The sequence below is a fragment of the Aethalodelphis obliquidens genome, unplaced genomic scaffold, assembly GCF_003676395.1.
Source record: "Aethalodelphis obliquidens isolate GAN/ISIS:26980383/991018 unplaced genomic scaffold, ASM367639v1 scaffold34, whole genome shotgun sequence".
In the NCBI taxonomy this organism is placed as follows: domain Eukaryota; kingdom Metazoa; phylum Chordata; class Mammalia; order Artiodactyla; family Delphinidae; genus Aethalodelphis; species Aethalodelphis obliquidens.
In genome coordinates, this window is record NW_020837978.1 from 16454220 (window position 1) to 16472921 (window position 18702).

General features: G+C 38.0%; 1 protein-coding gene across 6 annotated transcripts in view; it reads left to right on the forward strand.

The window, feature by feature from the left end:
* Window positions 1-18702, forward strand: part of CDKAL1 (CDKAL1 threonylcarbamoyladenosine tRNA methylthiotransferase) — a 665364-nt gene that overhangs the window by 377604 nt on the left and 269058 nt on the right. For all 6 annotated transcript variants that reach the window (XM_027128491.1, XM_027128492.1, XM_027128496.1 and 3 more), the window contains one exon: window positions 10625-10791. In XM_027128491.1, the coding sequence (XP_026984292.1) occupies window positions 10625-10791 (167 nt within the window). The remainder of the gene's footprint in view (window positions 1-10624; window positions 10792-18702) is intronic.

An 18702-nucleotide genomic window follows, 5' to 3' on the forward strand; every position in this document is an offset into this window, starting at 1 on the left:
TGTCCCCTGCATCGGCAGGCGGACTCTCAACCACTGCGCCACCAGGGAAGCCCTGAACTTCCCTCTTAGAACTGCTCTTGCTGCATCCCGTAGGTTCTGGGCTGTCATGTTTTCATTGTCATTTGTTTCTAGGTATTTTTTGATTTCCTCTTCAATTTCTTCAGTGACCACTTGGTTATTTAGTAGCGTATAGTTTAGCCTCCATATGTTTTGTTTTTTACAGTTTTTTTTCTGTAATTGATATCTAGTCTCATATAGTATTGTGGTTGGAAAAGATACTTGATATGATTTCAATTTTCTTAAATTTACCGAGGCTTGATTTGTGACCCAAAATATGATATATCCTGGATACTGTTCTATGAGCACTTGAGAAGAAGGTTTATTCTCTTGTTTTTGGATGGAATGTCCTATAAATATCAATTAATTACATCTTGTTTAATGTGTCATTTAAAGCCTGTGTTTCCTTATTTATTTTGATTTTGGTTGATCTGTCCATTGTTGAAAATGGGGTGTTAAAGTCCCTTACTATGATTGTGTTACTGTAGATTTCACCTTTTATGGTTGTTAGCATTTGCCTTATGTATTGAGGTTCTCCTATGTTGGGTGCATAAATATTTACAATTGTTACATCTTCTTCTTGGTTTGGTACCTTGATCATTATATAGTGTCCTCCTTTATCTCGTGTAATAGTGTTTATTTTAAAGTCTGTTTTGTCTGATATGAGAATTGCTACTCCAGCTTTATTTTGGTTTCCATTTGCATGGAATATCTTTTTCCATCCCCTCACTTTTGATCTGTGTGTGTCCCTTGGTTTGAAGTGGGTCTCTTGTAGACAGCATATATACAGGTCTTGTTTTTTTATCCATTCAGCCAGTCTCTCTCTTTTGGTTGGAGCATTTAATCCATTTACATTTAAGGTAATTATCAATATGTATGTTCCTATTACCATTTTCTTAATTGTTTGGGGTTTGTTATTGTAGGTGTTTTCCTTCTCTTGTGTTTTCTGCCTAGAGAAGTTCCTTTAGCATTTGTTGTAAAGCTGGTTTGGTGGTGCTGAATTCTCTTAGCTTTTGCTGTCTGTAAAGGTTTTAATTTCTCCCTCGAATCTGAATGAGATCCTTGCTGGGTAGAGTAATATTGGTTGTAGGTTTTTCCCTTTCATCACTTTAAATATGTCCTGCCAGTCCCTTCTGGCTTGCAGAATTTCTGCTGAAAGATCAGCTGTTAACATTATGGGGATTCCCTTGTGTGTTATTTGTTGCTTTTCCCTTGCTGCTTTTAATATTTTTTCTTTGTATTTAATTTTTGATAGTTTGATTAATATGTGTCTTGGCGTGTTTCTCCTTGGATTTATCCTCTGTAGGACTCTCTGCGCTTCCTGGACTTGATTGACTGTTTTCTTTCCCATATTAGGGAAGTTTTCAACTATAATCATTTCAAATATTTTCTCAGTCCCTTTCTTTTTCTCTTCTTCTTCTGGCACCCATATAATTCAAATGTTGGTGCATTTAATGTTGTCCCAGAGGTCTCTGAGACTGTCTTCAATTCTTTTTTCTTTATTCTGCTCTGCAGTAGTTATTTCCATTATTTTATCTTCCAGGTCACTTATCCATTCTTCTGCCTCAGTTATTCTGCTACTGCTTCCTTCTATATAATTTTTAATTTCATTTATTGTGTTGTTCATCATTGTTTGCTCTGTAGTTCTTCGAGGTCCTTGTTAAATGTTTCTTGTATTTTCTCCATTCTGTTTCCAAGATTTTGGATCATCTTTACTATCATTACTCTGAATTCTTTTTCAGGTAGACTGCCTATTTCCTCTTCATTTGTTTGGTCTGTTGGGTTTTTCCGTTGCTCCTTCATCTGTTGTGTGTTCCTCTGTCTTCTCATTTTGCTTAACTTACTGTGTTTGGGGTCTCCTTTTCACAGGCTGCAGGTTCGTAGTTCCCGTTGTTTTTGGTGTCTGCCCACAGTGGGTAAGGTTGGTTCAGTGGGTTGTGTAGGCTTCCTGGTGGAGGGGACTGGTGCCTGTGTTTTGGTGGATAAGGCTGGATCTTCCCTTCCTGGCAGACAGGTCCACATCCGATGGTGTGTTTTGGGGTGTCTGTGGCCTTATTATGATTTTAGGCAGCCTCTCTGTTAATGGGTGGGGTTGTGTTCCTGTCTTGCTCGTTGTTTGGCATGTGGTGTCCAGCACTGTAGCTTGCTGTTTGTTGAGTTTAGCTGGATCTTAGCATTGAGTTGGAGATCTCTGGGAGAGCTCTTGCTGATTGATATTACATGTGGCCGGGGGGTCTCTCCAATGTCCTGAACTCGGCTCTCTCACCTCAGAGGCTCAGGCCTGACCAAGACCATGTCCGCCACGCAACTTTTGGCAAGTCTGAGGTCTTCTGCCAGCGTTCAGTAGGTCTTCTGTAGTTATTCCAATGTAGATGTATTTTTGATGTATTTGTGGGGAGGAAGCTGATCTCCACGTCTTACATCTCTACCATCTTGAAGGTCCTCTCTCTTCACACTCTTCAGTTTTGAAATGTTCCATACTCACAGATCAATCAAGGGGAATCTTAAGGGCAGATTTAGGGAAATCTTCCATTACTCCTGTTGCTAGAGGATCCACATTTCATCTGGAAAGGACATAAATCTGGCAATGTCACTTCACACCTAGCCTATCCACCTGTTTTTCCTTTGTGCTTAGTCTGTTTCATTTTCTCATAGCGGGCCCTGTGCAGAGGCCTTGCCCCTGGCCCTTCAGAGCAGAGATGCTTGTGAAACGGCTGAGCCGACACCTGAGCTTGGTATGTGTGCTGAAGCTCCTCACAGATCACTCAACTCAAGGTGGTGCAGGCCGTGTGCAGAGACACTGTGTATGCCTGGAATTCACTTTTGAGGAAGACCTTTAGGACCAGAAAACGTTAATCATAAAAATATTCTGTTCTTGTAAATATTTAAGTTCTATTTGTTCTTCATTCTGTAGTTGAGTTCAGTGGCCAAAATAACACAAAATCTTTTGGCTTTTTAAATTTTCTTTACCCTTTAAACTATTCTGTAGCTCTTTAAGTTTGTCATGGAATCTAGATAAATTTCTGTCCATCAACATGATCAGCTCATATTAGTCTTTTCTGAGAACAGGTACTGCATTACAGGTATGTATCCTTTCCTCTTCCTACTTCCTTTTATATATGTGTACTATTTGGACTGCTGGGAGTTGAGCCTCTTGTGCTTTCTTTTAATAATAAGGTGACATCTCTCCCCACATCCTACTGAAATACCAGAGAGTCCTTTCACAGACGCAGCCGTCTGTATTCTCTCTAGGAGTGTTTCAAAAACCCGTATATGGAGTAGAACACACTGGTATTAAGAGGATAAACTTAATCTGTTGCATTGAGGCGTATTGCAGATTTTGGAGCCTGGGGAGTCAGATACCTTGTTTTCAGAAAGTGTGTCATCATTTTATGGTGTTTAATTTGCTTTTAGCTTTCCATTGTTTCCAAATTCTTATGGAAGTATGGAAATAAACAATTTTTATGTGATTATGACCTTCAAAAAGAAATAAACAGGTTGTTTTTATTTAGCAGCAACATTATCAATTTATGCCAACAACAGTTTTTCTGAGTATGACTGTAATCACAGATGTCAGGATGCTCTGGAAATACTGTCTCTTTGTTAACTCTTATTATTCAAGCACTAAAAAAAATCATTTTAAATTTAATTGATTTATGGGTAATTGGTCCATCTGAACCTACGTGTAAGCGGAAAGTCTTACTTCTAAGTAAAAGATAGTTTTTATTCACTTGCCATGCTATCCAGTGATCACTATAGGGGAATAAGGAACTTTGAGTAAGATTGCTTAGAAGTTAAGATACTATGCAACAAACATTGCAACATTCAAGCTACATTTTCATATTTTCCAAAGAAAATTCATTTTGATATTTCCTTATTGCCTAATGCAGAACGTTGTACACTGCTGTGTACACTCCGTGTGTGTGTGTATGCGTGTGCATACATGTATGTTTATATATACCTTTGTGGGGCCAAGGAAGAGGTGCTTGTCAAATGTTAGCTAAATTAAACTTAATTAGTCATTTTTACTAAACGCAATCTTATTAAATTGATTCATGGAACCAAAGTTTATTGAGTGCTTCCTATGTGCTAAGCACTATAATAGGTCCTAGGCACATGTGTATTAGGAAGATTTTTGCATCTCTGCCCAGAAGATGCTTGCATCCTATCAGGCGACACAATTAAACCAATAATTATAACACATCGTATTACAGAATTTTGTACAAGATACTTGGAAGCACAGGAGAGGAGCATCTGAATTAGTCTGGTTGGTCAGGAAAGTTTCCTGGAAGAGGTATTCATTATGCCAGAAGAGTGAAAGGCATTTTAGGCAGAGGGAACAGCAAATGACAAAGCATAGAGTTCTGACTATGGTGTCGTCCAGTGTTAGGTTTGCCTGCAGTAGTGGTTGTGTTGTGAGAATGTAAGGGAGAATGTTTTTGATCTTAGAAGCTATATGCTAACATATTTAGAGGTAAAGTGCCCTAATGTCTGCAACTAATTCTCAGATGGTTCAGGAAAAAAAGCAAACAAACTTGTATTTGTGGATGTGGAGAGAGTGCTCACAAATGTGACAAAATATTACTCCTGGGTTTAGGTGAAAGAGGTACAGGGATTCGTTGTACTACTCTTGAAACTTTTCTTGAAATTTAGCACTGTTCAAATAAAAGGGGGGGGCTTCCCTGGGGGCACAGTGGTTACGAATCCGCCTACTAATGCAGGGGACACAGGTTCAAGCCCTGGTCCAGAAAGATCCCACATACTGTGGAGCAACTAAGCCCGTGCGCACAACTACTGAGCCTGTGCTCTGGAGCCCACGGGCCACAACTGCTGAAGCCCACGTGCCACAGCTACTGAAGCCCATGCACCTAGAGCCTGTGCTCCTCAACAAGAGAAATCACCACAATGAGAAGCCTGCACAGCGCAACGAAGAGTAGCCCCTGCTCACCGCTACTAGAGAAAGCCCGCGTGCAGCAACGAAGACCCAGTGCAGCCAAAAATAAATAAATTAATTAAAAAAATAAAAAATATTAACAGGAAAAGAAAACCCTTCAGGTCACTAATAAACTTTTTTCAAAAGTTTAAAAAAGTAGTATAAACATGATATAATTGAAGATTACCTAATTAATAACTGTCTTCTATGGTGGCCTATTAATTGGGTATTTATCAGTGATAGATCATTATTCTATAAAAGATAGCCTTGACTGGATCTGCTGTGATGCTATCTTTAATAAAATTGTTATTTAAGTCCTTTTTTATCTAAATGGGAAACATAAGACCATTGAGTATCTAATAACAGGATCAGAAGGGACCAAAGGAGTTATATTGTCTAATTCACTATTAAATGAATAAGCTAAATAGGTAGAAGGCTGCCTGTGTATATTATTACTTAGAAACATTGCCCTTGAAGAAATTTCCATGACCTTTCAAATGCTTAAACAGAGGGTCATATTCATTTGTGAATTATCTAAGATTATTTTTTGAGAAGAAAGAGCCCATAAAAATCTAGTTAATATACACTGTGACCCTTAAAAGAGAGAATGGGGAATTAAGAGCAGAGAATGTAATGCATATTAAATAAACATTACAGATAATGTATAATTCATATTCCTTATTGACTATAGAAGAAAATGGATAATGAAGGCTGGGATGGATGGTGGTGAAAGACTAGGGGATGGAATTGTGGGAGGAGGGAAAGGCAAGGCTAGTAGTGGAGAGCACAAGATAGAGGAAGAGAGAGAACACATCTTCTGAGGAAGAAAGATATAGCAGACTTCGAGGTGGTTTTTTTTTTTTTAATTGAAGTATAGATGGTTTACAGTGTTACGTTAGTTTCTGGTATATAGCAAAGTAATTCGGTTATACATATATATGTGTGAGAGTGTATTCTTTTTTCATATTCTTTTCCATTATGGTTTATTATGGGATATTGAATATAGTTCCCTGTGCTATACAGTAAGACCTGGTTGTTTATCTATTTTATATATAGTAGTTTGATTCTGCTAATCCCAAACTCCTATTTTATCCCTCCCCACTGCCTTTCCCCTTTGGTAACCATAAGTTTGTTCTCTCTGTCTGTGAGTCTGTTTTCTGTTTTGTAAATAAGTTCATTTGTGTCATATTTTAGATTTCACATATAAGTGATATCATACGGTATTTGTCTTTCTCTGTCTGACTTACTTCACTTAGTATGATAATCTCTGGGTCCATCCATGCTGCTGCAAATGGCATTGTTTAGCTCTTTTTTCATGGCTGAGTAATATTCCATCGTGTATGTGTATGTACCACATCTTATCCATTTATCTGTCAAACATTTAGATTGCTTCCACGTCTTGGCTATTGTAAATAGTGCTGCTATGAACATAGGGGTGCATGTATCTTCGAATTATAGTTTTCTCTGGATATACATCCAGGAGTGGGATTGCTGGGACATATGGCAACTCTATTTTTAGTTTTTTGAGAAACCTTCATTCTGTTTTCCATAGTGGCTGTACCAGTTTACATTCCCACCAACAGGGTAGGAGGATTCCCTTTTCTGCACATGAGGTGATTTTTTAAATAATTATGTTTAATTGATGTAGATTTTCTTACCATCTAGTGTTTTTTAACTATTGATCCAATTAATCACTGTTTACAGTTTTATATTTTTATAATCTCTATTTTTAGAGACTCTACTCATATGGAATAATTGAAACAATTTATTATGATGGAAATTTCCCCCAGTGATAAAGCAAAGCTACCAGAGAAATATCACTTCTCTGACCAGATAAAATCAATCTTCACCCATATTTTAATTTGTTACAATGAAGCTCATACACAGGAAGAGTTATAGTGAGTCATAATCTTTTGAACTTGAGTTTTGGCAAAGTTTGGTTTTTCAGAAAGGATTTTCTTTGTTGTGAGACTATTTTACTGAGAATATGATCTTTCTTTTATTATTAACCTTTTATGTCTTCTTTATGTTTTCCATCCTCTGTCATCTCACATTACTATGAAGCAGAGATCAGAATGCAGCTGTTGTAGCTGCTCTCTATTCAGGGAAAAGTAGTGTTAGAACTGTAGGCTGATCTGTAATTACTTGGGTAAAATGATAATGGATTCCAGTAACTTAACTTTTTGAAGCGTTTTCCTTTGTAAGATGTATTTCATTTCTTCCTAGTGTTTGCTTTTTTTTAAACCAAAATTAACACAACAAAAGGATGACAGATGATCTTATGAACCTAACGTTCATTAGAAAAGTCAGATACACTGAATAATTTAAGGAACATGAACAGAAGTCAGGTAGATGAACAGTTTTAGGAAAAAGTAAGATTCCTCCTTGGATGTTTAAAAAAAGCCTCATTCCTGTCTCCTGAATTTCTCCCCACCACCTCCTTTTTTTGCATGTATTTATTACAGGCATGGGAGTTTTTACTGGGCATTCACTTCTCTTATCTCAATTCTTCCTGCCTGCTTCTCTTTTTTATTTTCATGTGTTTGTTTTTCTGACATGTATTAGTCAAAATCCATGTTACAGTGTAGATGGGGGTCTATCTCATTGGGGTTGACATCATACCCACGTCAAGCCAGTTCAGTTCGCCCTTGATCTCGGTTTCTAAGGCTGTGTTCTCCAGTACCCATCCGCCTCCACGTCACCACTGATAGGGATGTATATGAAGTTCCCAGGATGTCTGTCAAGTGTCCTCTCACCGGCGCCTGAGTAATAGCCAGTCTTAGATCTCAGAAGTTTAATGATGAATCTGTATCTGTCATGAGCTGGAAGAGCTGCAGGGCACATAGTAGGTAAGGGCTTAATAAATGTTTGATGGATGAATAAAGAAATGAATGTGCAAAGGAATGTAGCTCATAACTGGAGTCCTTAAGGAATGAAGCTGTTTAGGCAAGCACTTCTGTCCATAAGTATAGCCAATTAAGAGTGCAGCTCAAAGCATGCCTGTGTGTCCCAATATCCATTAGTGATTACAGACGGCAGCCTTCGGTTTCCCTGGTGAATTCATATGCAAGCTGACCTGACAGGCACTGCTTGCACTATGAATAATCACAGGACTTCGGGATTCCACACTGAGCTTCACCTTTACTATGAAACGGCTTTCTGTGGCCTAACTGTGGGAGGGATCAGCTCTCATTAGAATGAACGCTTGAAATATAACCTTACAAACCTGAACTTTCTCACGTTAAGAGCAAAATCATCTTTGACAAATTTTTGGATTGAACTGGCAAGGCACAGTTCTTCTCAAGTCCAAGGATTTCACATTTTGCACATGTTTTCTTATTTCATTGTGTTTTAAACCAGGTTGCTATTATAGAGAGCATTTTAGCAGCCTTGATCTTGGAGACATCAAGACCATTATTCCTGTTGTTGCTGATGTAGTGTTACAGCTGCTTCCTCTTCATGTGATTTAATTTGAAGCTTCAGCCCACCAGGGGGCTGTTGGTCCCCACCTATGCAGCTTGAAGAGCTGGATGCTGTTTTCTGCATGGCTGTTATTCCCATTCCTATTCATAGCGATTTTTCCCCTTCTATATTCATCTAGCAACAGCAAGGCACTGTTCCAGGAACTCGCTCTCTCTACATAAGGCGTAACATGGAACCATTTGGATGGAAAAATTATAAATTAAAATTATTCTGTTCATTTAAAAATATTCATATTGTGTTGCTCAGATGCCAGTAACTGGAAAATCATGGATAATGTCCTGTTTTTATAACCTCTTTCAGAGTGTTTTAAAATCCATTTATGTTGTTACTTAGCCATCTCTTTCCTGGAGTGGATTTTGTGATAAGATTTTTTTAAAAAAGGTTGTATGAGTCCAGTGTCTGATGGCATATGTAATATTAAAATACAGATAATACCACTAATTGCAACCAGTTTTTTTCAATAGAAAAATATTTACTCCATGTACAGAGAATATTTATAAAACTACAGAGCTACAAAGGTAGCCTGTGGACATGCCAGATTATTTACTTTGAGGATAAAACTTTTTATTAAATGATTAAAACTAAGCAAAGGTTTATTAATTTCTGAAACTACATATTTAAATTAAGAAAGCCCATATATATTCATAACATTATTGATTTTCAAATACTAAAAACATCTCTAACTTTTAAAATGGAGCTGTTTTTTGATGTCTCCTGTTCTTTAATTTTGGGAAACTAATTTTATTTCTATGCTTGTATTTTCCATGTTGTCTGGGTGTGGGTGAGGACGTGCTTGTCTCAGAAAGAAAGTAAAGTGGGGAAAAGGGAACATGTTTTTATGGAGGTTGGCTAGTTTGTTGATAAAGTAAATATATCTCTTCTTCTAAAGGAAGGAATAGTGACTGGAGATGTTAGCTTCATGTATTGATACATTTTTCCACCTCTGTGGAACATGTTAAAGAGAGTGAAGATCTTTCCTTTTTGCTTCTTTGTTCTATAAGTTTTAAGTTCACATTCACATAGAAGCTGTGTGTTCTATTTGTTGTCTCTCTTGGCTAGGAATATTTAGATGTATTTTTGAAATTATTCTGTTCTGTCAACTAAAGACAATTTAAAATTTTAATTTTAAGACTCTTCCTAGAAACTTCTACTTTTGGTTCAGGCTGTCTTTGTGTGCCTTGTGTGTGTGTTGAGGTTCTTCAGAAGCAACAAATCACGTTAGCATGAACAAATTTCACAGGCCCATTTCACTGTTTATTTTAGCCTTGTGAATCATTTGGCCTTTTAAAACAGGCTAATCCTTTAGTTGAATATGCCTTCAGAAAGATCTGTGTGCCCTGGAAACTTGGGTGGCTCTTACTAACTCTCCTTTATTTATTTTAAGTAATACTAGGTGATCCAGAAGTATTTCCTTTCAATTTCTGGTAGAATGTTATTGCAGGCCGGTACTATTGGAAGTCAGGATTCTTTATAACAACAACAACATGGAAACATAGATACATTTTTATAAAGTCTGATTGATGGAAAGTAGGATGCAACCTGTTCTATTTTTAGTAAACAGCTTTTTCAACACAGATGCTTAGTGGATACAGTAGCCAACTTCTTTGAATGCAGCCATATAATGCACTCTGTTCTTAATTGAATTAAGAAAACAAATTAGCATGGTTAGAAATGGGTACCTCATAATTAATAATTTGTGAGTCAAACTTTAACAGCACTTGACATTTTCCTTGGGTCGGTGACAGACTGATGAGTGAGTTCACTGCTGATAGTACCTATTTCGTGGAGTGACCGTTTCAGTTCCGGGGCTTTTGCTATTCAATAAACTAGGTATTGTCTGTGATGGGACTAAAGCTTTAGTCTTGATCAAAGTGCTTTGGAGGAAGCATGGTTGAACTGATGGGCTGTGAATGTTAATCACTCCATAGGACGCACTGGTAATTTACAGCATTGTTGTAACTCTCTGGTGTTCATAAAATGAACTTAATGACCCAGTGCCACCATGGGATAAGCTGCTTTTTCTCTGCAATTGAATACCCGGGCTGCCTGCATATCAGTGTTGAGAAATACTGCATTAAAAAGAGTGAGCAGCTGTATGATGAAGGAAACGGCTCTGCAACAGATTTGTTAATTATCTCCTTTGATTCACAGAGGGTGTTTGTGAAATATGGTTGACCAGTGAAGACACAGGGGCTTATGGCAGAGATATTGGCACCAGTCTGCCCGCACTGCTGTGGAAGCTGGTTGAAGTGATTCCGGAGGGAGCAATGCTGAGGCTTGGCATGACAAATCCGCCCTATATTTTAGAGCATCTGGAGGTAAGGAAAAGCACCCCATTTCCGTGCTGACACAGAGAAGAACCAATCCAGACAACGTGGCAGCCTCAGCGCCATCACATGAGTTTCATTTAAAATCACTTTCACATTTTTTTTTTGTGGTCCCACGTTACCAAGAATGAATCGGGAATTTCAAGTCCCTTCTTTGTCAGTCTTCACGTCTTGTTTCTGCTTCCTCACCATTAATTAATGTTGCCTAGATTTTCCAGTATTTGCCATCTTGTCCCAGTTCTTTGCTTCTTCCTTACAGCCCTTCAGTTTTCCAATGCATAAGTTTGCCTCAGTTCCTCTGTCTGTAACCCTTGTGTATTTCAGGACTGCTACCACGTTGCATTGATTTTGCAACCAACTGTGAACATTGCATTATCTGAACTGCTGTTAGCCCTACCAGTGAGGATACTGTGCAGTGGAGTTTAAGGATGTTTTAGATTTGATTCTTTTGTCTGGCAATAGTTAGGGGAAAAATGAAATCCTGGAGACATAGAGCTTTGTAGTCTTCCACTTGATTCTCTTGTGGTCGCTGTGAAAAAAGGAGTTACGATAATGCAAGATCCCTGGTTTTGTTTTTATACCTTCCATGGATGAACAGAGTGCCTACCCTCAAGTAGCTTACTATTAAACTAGGAAAATGGACGTGTGTACAAGTAACTGTGGTACTTGGTGACAAATGATACAATAAATATGAGCAAAGAATATGGACAAGGGAGCAACCATGTAAATGAAAAAGTACATGCTGGGATCCATGATGATTATTTGAGAAATAAGAGTATGCTGTTAGGTCCATAGTTAAGAATAAGAAATCTAATAAGTGCTGTTGGAGAGTCATGTGCAAAGTACAGAAACAACTCACTTATGTTTTTATCAGTTGTACAGAAAAATGACATTTCAGAATTCTAAAAGTTAGCAAGTATAGTGGCTGAAATTCAATGTGAATGAATATTCAAAGATTATTTCTGTTGATTTGATTTGAGGCCTATACTTGTTGAGGTTGTTGTTGAAAAGCCACCCTGCTATCAGCAACCTATTTTAGAAATTCTGAAAACAGAGTGGATCGCAATCTGATCGTTAATTATAAATATCTGATGAAGAAATTTCGCGATTTCAATTTTGTTATTCACATTTTCCCAACCAGATCTTTTTAGTAAAGGTGTGTGATTTGTATGTTAACTTTGGTACTTTGGACAGTGTGTGACTATTATGATTTGCTATTTAAAAGTAAGCCACAGGCATGTCAGTTTTTACTTAACCCTTTGACGTGGCACTTGAAAAAGCCAGTGATTCTCTGTAAAAATCAAATCTGCTAAGAGCTATAGCAGTCTTGCTATGTTTGCAGTAAATGTGAGGCGTCCATCATGAAGATCAGGAGATGTGCTGGGTATATGGTGGGTAGGAAGAGCAGTAAGCCCTGCCAGTATACAGCTGGTAACACCCCAGTTTCTTTGGATTTAAAAAATCTTATCAAATTTCAAGAGAACGTTAGTAGCTAGAGTCAGAGCAGTTCAGGTGGGGCTACAGTCAGAGCAGTTCAGGTGGGGAGTAAACACAAGGGGAAAAAAATCACGTATTGGCTCTGTGATGAGAAACCTAATATCTCTTGGAATAAACTCAACCCTTTAATTAATTGCAAGATTGCAGAAACCAGTGTCGCGTTTATAGCAAACCCTCATGCTCAGCATCTAAAATAGTGCTAGAGTTGTTGATCTCCGAATAGATGCTCCAGAAGAGCTGCTAAAAATCAACAGAGGACGGTAAATGTAGCTTTACGCTTTACCTGGAAGAACACAGGTGTTTAGTTCATAGATTGTACTTAGAGTGATAGCAAGTTACAATTGTCATAAAATTACCTTTTAAAAATTCTTGCTTTTTTGTGCTTCCCTGGTGGTGCAGTGGTTGAGAGTGTGCCTGACAATGCAGGGGACACGGGTTCGTGTCCCGGTCCGGGAGGATCCCACATGCCGCGGAGCGGCTGGGCCCGTGAGCCATGACCGCTGAGCCTGTGCGTCCGGAGCCTGTGCTACGCAGCGGGAGAGGCCACGACAGTGAGAGGCCCGCGTATCGCAAAAAAAAAAAAAAAAAAATTCTTGCTTTAAGATATCTATAATGTTGGCCTTCCCTCCTACATTCTCATTTTCACGAGGCGAGGACCTTGTCACATCTATGTGTTGATCTACCCCACCCACTAGTGGCTCAATAAATGAATGAATAAAAGATGAATAAAGGAAGAGCCTTTTTCATAAAATAAATTGTAGAGCCCACTCTACCATCTTGAACTTTGGAGTCGTCTGGCCAGAAGAGGCAGCACAAGATAACAAAGTAAATGAGCTTCAAGTGTGAGAGTTTGTCCCAAAGAAAGCCACCCATTCCCCTCCACTTGATATGCAGGGAGTAATTCCATCCTATGGTTCCACAGCAAAGGAGAGAGCAGTCCAGAGGAAACAGAACCAAAGGAGACAAACAGACAAAGATGTGCTAGAACGAGAAAACCCAAGTATCTGGAAGCAAGAGCTTTTCAAGTCTTCCTCTGTCGCTTTGACAAGACCTGCACACCTTGGTGGTGGTTCTCATCCTTCTCTGAGTGGCAGAGCTTCAAGCTCGCCGTGTCCTACAAACACATCCTTCTGTAACAGAAAAGGTATCTGAGCTCCACAGGCATCACTGGCTTCCAAGTGTGAAAAAGGACATTAGGGAAGAGAACCAACCCCATGGAGCCTAACCCCGCACCCACAATGCATCGTATTTCCCCATTTTCCTCTCACTAAGCTGAGACTGCTCTGAAGAAATTACTTGACTTACCTAAAGTGCTGAAGAAAATTCATCAATAAGAAAAAAAAAAGAAGCGGGAAAAGCTGAAAACGGGGGGAAAAATAACACCAGTGAATGACAGGTGATGATTTTTTTTTAACTGCCAGGATAGAAGGAAGCCACTCTTGAAAAACTACTCTGATGGTTTAATACACTTACGGTGAGGGTTTCTGGCGAATTGTATTGGTAGGACCCAGCCTTCTTGTGTTTCTGGAAGATGCTTCACGCTGCAGACTTTAATTATCGAGCACTTCACGGGGCTGTTTTCCTTCCTCTTGGTTATGTTCACTTCATATTCACCTGACTCTTGAGATTTTTCTCTTAAACTCTTTTACCAGTTTTTTTTTAATTACACAGTTTAAAGGGGAAATCATTTAAAGGAAAATACCAACGTTTCTATCATTATTTAAACGTATGGTGTGGAAAAATAGGTCTGTTGAAAATACATTTTATTAAATCTTCCAAGGGACAGAAGATATCACACTTAACGTAGGATGCACGTCTAACTTTTAATTGAGAGTCTAACATTATGTGTGGCACTTTATGTAGTAGATATTGAATAAATGTGTAATGAATAAAAGGAAAGGAGGGAGAATTCTTAATCCTTAACAGGCAAAGTCAAGTATCTAATTGGAATACCTACAAACCCTATTTTTAACTTGTCACTGCCCTAAAAAACCATATGGGATTCATTTTAAATGATGACATAAGTGTCAAAGATATCTCAAACATATCTATATATATGTATACCATATATATATGGTGGGAAAACACCCTGGAATTGAAGAAACATAATTATAAGCTTATGTAATACTTATTAAATTTGGATATGAGGTAGAAACAATAGATAAAACAGTAGATTAAAAAAATGTTTTACCTCATCTTAGGTCTGTAATACCTCTTCATTACCCATAGAATAAAGATAAGCTCTTTATCATGACATACGGGGTCCTTAAGACGCTTCCTCCACTACATCCCTGTTTGCTCTTCCCTTTGCTACCCTTATGAGGCCTCCTGTGTAGCCTATATTTTTTTTAACCATTTTATACTCCTGCTATTTTTACTTTAACTTTTTCCCGTTTCATACGTACCACATGATGACAGTTGTTAGTATTGAGTTAATCAGATACACTAATATTTGCTACTATTGGATTGGCCAAAATGTCCGTTTGGGCTTTTCCGTTAAAAAACCGGGTTCTTAATGGAAATACATATGTTGACTAATATATATGTTGACTAATATATTGCCCCTATAGTGGCACATAAGAGGTATTTTCCCTCTATGTTTGCTTTCCTGTTGATGTCGCTAAGATAATAACACTGGCGTATTCCTGTTTAATGAACTCTGACCTTCTAGGTGGAGCGGCTTGTGAATTTGATTACTCTTGAAACTACATTGCTTAGTTTTTCCCTCTGCGTTGTAGGTAGCCCACAGCTAAGGTATTAATTCAGACTGAACACAACACATATGAACCCAGCCAGGTGTGATGTGGCCAGTGACAGTGATGCAATGGCTACTGGTACCTGGGCACCAGAAGACACTGGTAACAGTATTCAACACTGCTTAATAATAATCATAATAACATCAGTACAATTTATTGGGCGTTTATTATTTTCTAGAAACCATACTGCTTGCTATACACATATTATTTCTTTTCCTTCTTACAATAAGCTAGCTATATAGATAACATTATCCTTATTTTATTTATTGAGAAGCCAAGTCTTAGAAAGCTTTAATAATTGGCCAAATTACATAACTAATTAGCAGCTGAATGGGTTTCTAATCTTGTCTGACTCTAAAATGCTCTCTGCTGTACTGAATCTTCCATAAAGCCAGCTCAGGTATTTCCTAGATTCCTTCCATGCTCTGTCAGACACTGTCCAGCCTGTCTCTGTGGGCACTCATCATGGTGCATCATTACTTATTTACACGTAAATCCAACAAAACTGTTACCATCTGTGGGAAGAGGCTGTATTGTTTGTCTTTGCATTTCAGTGCCTGTGATGACATGCACTTAATAAATGTGTATGGAATGATGTGATGGCTCTAAGTTTAGCTGTTCTTTGACTGCATGTCTTATACATACTGAGGTGCCTTCATATCTGGGCTGAGCATCTAGTTTTGGAAGAGTTTGTGGATGGTTGTCATATGTGTTTCTCACTTATGAGTCACACTTTTGTGAAGAATTACTAGATGGTGGAGGAGAATCCATCTAAGGGATATGCTTTATTATTTGCTCTGCTAAGATATTGTAGTGACAGACAGTATCTTTAGGACCACCTAGAGCAAATGAGCTCATTAAATGATTATTGAATTTGTAGATTATCTAGGCTTTTAGCTTCTCTCTTCTTCTTCCTGCTTCTTAGCTTTCACTGCTTTTTATAGTCTCCATCAGAGAAGTCAGCAGTGGATGGTCAAGGAGGAGAAATTAAAATCAGGCAATTTGTCTTGTTTTTCATTTTATGGGTTGGCTGGTAGGGAAAAGATATTAAAGCTGTTGACCAGAAAGGGATATGGGAATTATCTGTGGATTTTATTTATCTAAGCTATTCTGGTTCTCCTTGTGTTATGAATAATTTAAAATAACTGTTATCTTCCTTGAAAATGCCTGTGTGTCTTAAAGTCATATCAGAATTTTAGTGCATCACTTACAGCCTGGAACAGAGAGGGCAAGTTGATTAATTTGGAGTGCAAATGCTTGTTATTAAGGACTGTTCCTACATTCAAATTATAAATAAAGCAAATTGGTTATTTTAAAATTTCTATTACTCTGTAAAATATTGCTGAGAATATTGACACTCATATTCACATTGATATGCTACATTTTATTCAGCTTGAATTAAAATGTATAAGTTCTTTAAAGATTTATATTTAGTATATTTCTGTTACTTATATGTGTTACATTGTGTAAGGTTAATCATAGTGGTATTTTAAATGTTCCGTCTGTTTTTGGTTGAGAAATCTTTTAGTCACTACAAGTCAGTTTCCTGCTACCCTTGATTTTTGTATATTTACTTCTATTTAAATGACCTTATGTTCCAATCTAATAGTACATTTAGCAAAATTAATTTATCTGGTAAGACAGTAGATATATGTCAAGGACTTTTGCTGCATGGTAATTTATGAACATTAATAGTATGTTTGGCTTGGCAGACTTCTGAAAAATGCCTCATAGTTTCAAAATAATAGCAAACACAATACCTGCTGTGCTTATGTTTCATCAGAGCAATACAGAATTTCCAAATTGAAGTCAACAGTGCACATGTGTCTTTAAACTTTTTTTTTCCTTAAGGGTTATACTTTCCAGAATAATAGAAAAATATGCAAATAGATTTTGTGCTGTTGTATACAAACTATTTCACCCTTTTGGTGAATAGAAGGACATGCTCAGTGATTCGTTTTGAGCAATGAAATGGAAAGGAAAAATCCTTTATTTCTGCCATCCACGTACTATAGCTTTTGCAACTTGTCAGTGTGGTTTGTGTGACTGTTGGTACCCCGTTTCTTACTGATTAGAATCATCAGCACTTTACTTCATTCTTAACCTGGCATTTGTGAATAGATTTCAAGAGGTCAGTGAAACCTCTAAAACTGGAGACCAAAGCTTGTGCCTATCTGAAAATTTAGGGGGAGGAAACCATCAAATATTAAAAGGATTCATATACTTAATAAAAAGCTTATCAGGCCTAATTATGAGAGCTGAGGGCAGCCCCCCTGGAATGGAATGGGGGTTATGCACCAGCCCTATGTGCCAAATGACTTGACTCCTTGTGATAAACCATGAAATTTAAATGCTACTCCACATAAGCATGATTGTGGGCTCTACCCCACATTCCACCTCTGCTCCTCCTTGGAGGGATCCGGATCTGAGCACCAGCAAAGCTTCAGTCTGGCCCTTCTACCAAAACATTTGCACCTCTGCGCCTACTTGTATCTCACCCCTTTCCATCCTGTGATCCTCACTTGTTCCCTCTTCAGGCTTCAGCTCCTAACCCCAGCGCTGCCGAAGAAGCCTCAGCTTTTCTTGAACCCAACAGCTCCTCAGAAAAACTTCCATAGCTTCTTGCTTATGACTACTGAGCTTCAGTTTGTAACGTTCTGTCTGGGTGATTAAGCCTCAGGGTAACATGCAGGCCAGAGGACCCAGAAAAGAAATGAGCTCTTAAATAGATAGACTTGATCTCAACAAATAACTCTTTGTTGCTGTCCTCACAGCCACAGACTCATCAGTTTCATCAGGAATTTTATTTTATGCTTATCATCTCAGGTATGTTTTCGGGGGAAAATGAACTATTTTGTGCATGAATGTTTCTCATGTTGAAAATATTGGGTTTCTCTGTCTTTTGGGGGAGAACAATGGAAAATGCCTTGTTTTAAGATTCTGTTTATATGGCCAGCAATAATTTATACGGAGACCCACCTTGTGGGCCTCCCTGCTGCCCTCAGTTACAATTTCTGAATTACCAGATAGCATGGATGGGAGTCTAGATCCAGCAGAGGAATATAAGTAGTCAAATTGGCTTTGGTTATCATAATACGATTTAATCCACTTTGTGATAAAAACTATCTGAACTTTGCAACCACTAATATCATCATTTTATCTCTTGCTATTGGCCTAAGTTTTTTACCAGTGAAATCCAGAGACATACCGATATTCATTGCCAAAAGAGATGATCATTTCCTGAAACGAAAAGGATGTAGGGACATAGGGATAAAATATGGGTCAAGATGATAAGTAAAAAGGCCTCAGCAAATGCTTTATAAAGAAACTGGTGTCATAGTCAAACATCTGGAACCATGTCTGTGTGTGTGTCTGTCTGTGTGTGTGTGTGCACATGCGTGTGTGTGTGTGTGTATATATATTGGGTTGGCCAAAAGGTTCATTTAGTTTTTTCTGTAAGAAAAAAACTTGGCTCTAGTAGCACTTAGTTTTCTTTAACTTCATCCTAAACAATTTTGTTAGATTGTATGTAACAGCTGTCATGTCAGCGTGCATTAAAAAAAGACATCAAAATTGGTGAATTTTTAAAAATTTATTTATATTTTGGCTGCATTGGGTCTTTGTTGCTGCCCGCGGGCTTACTCTAGTT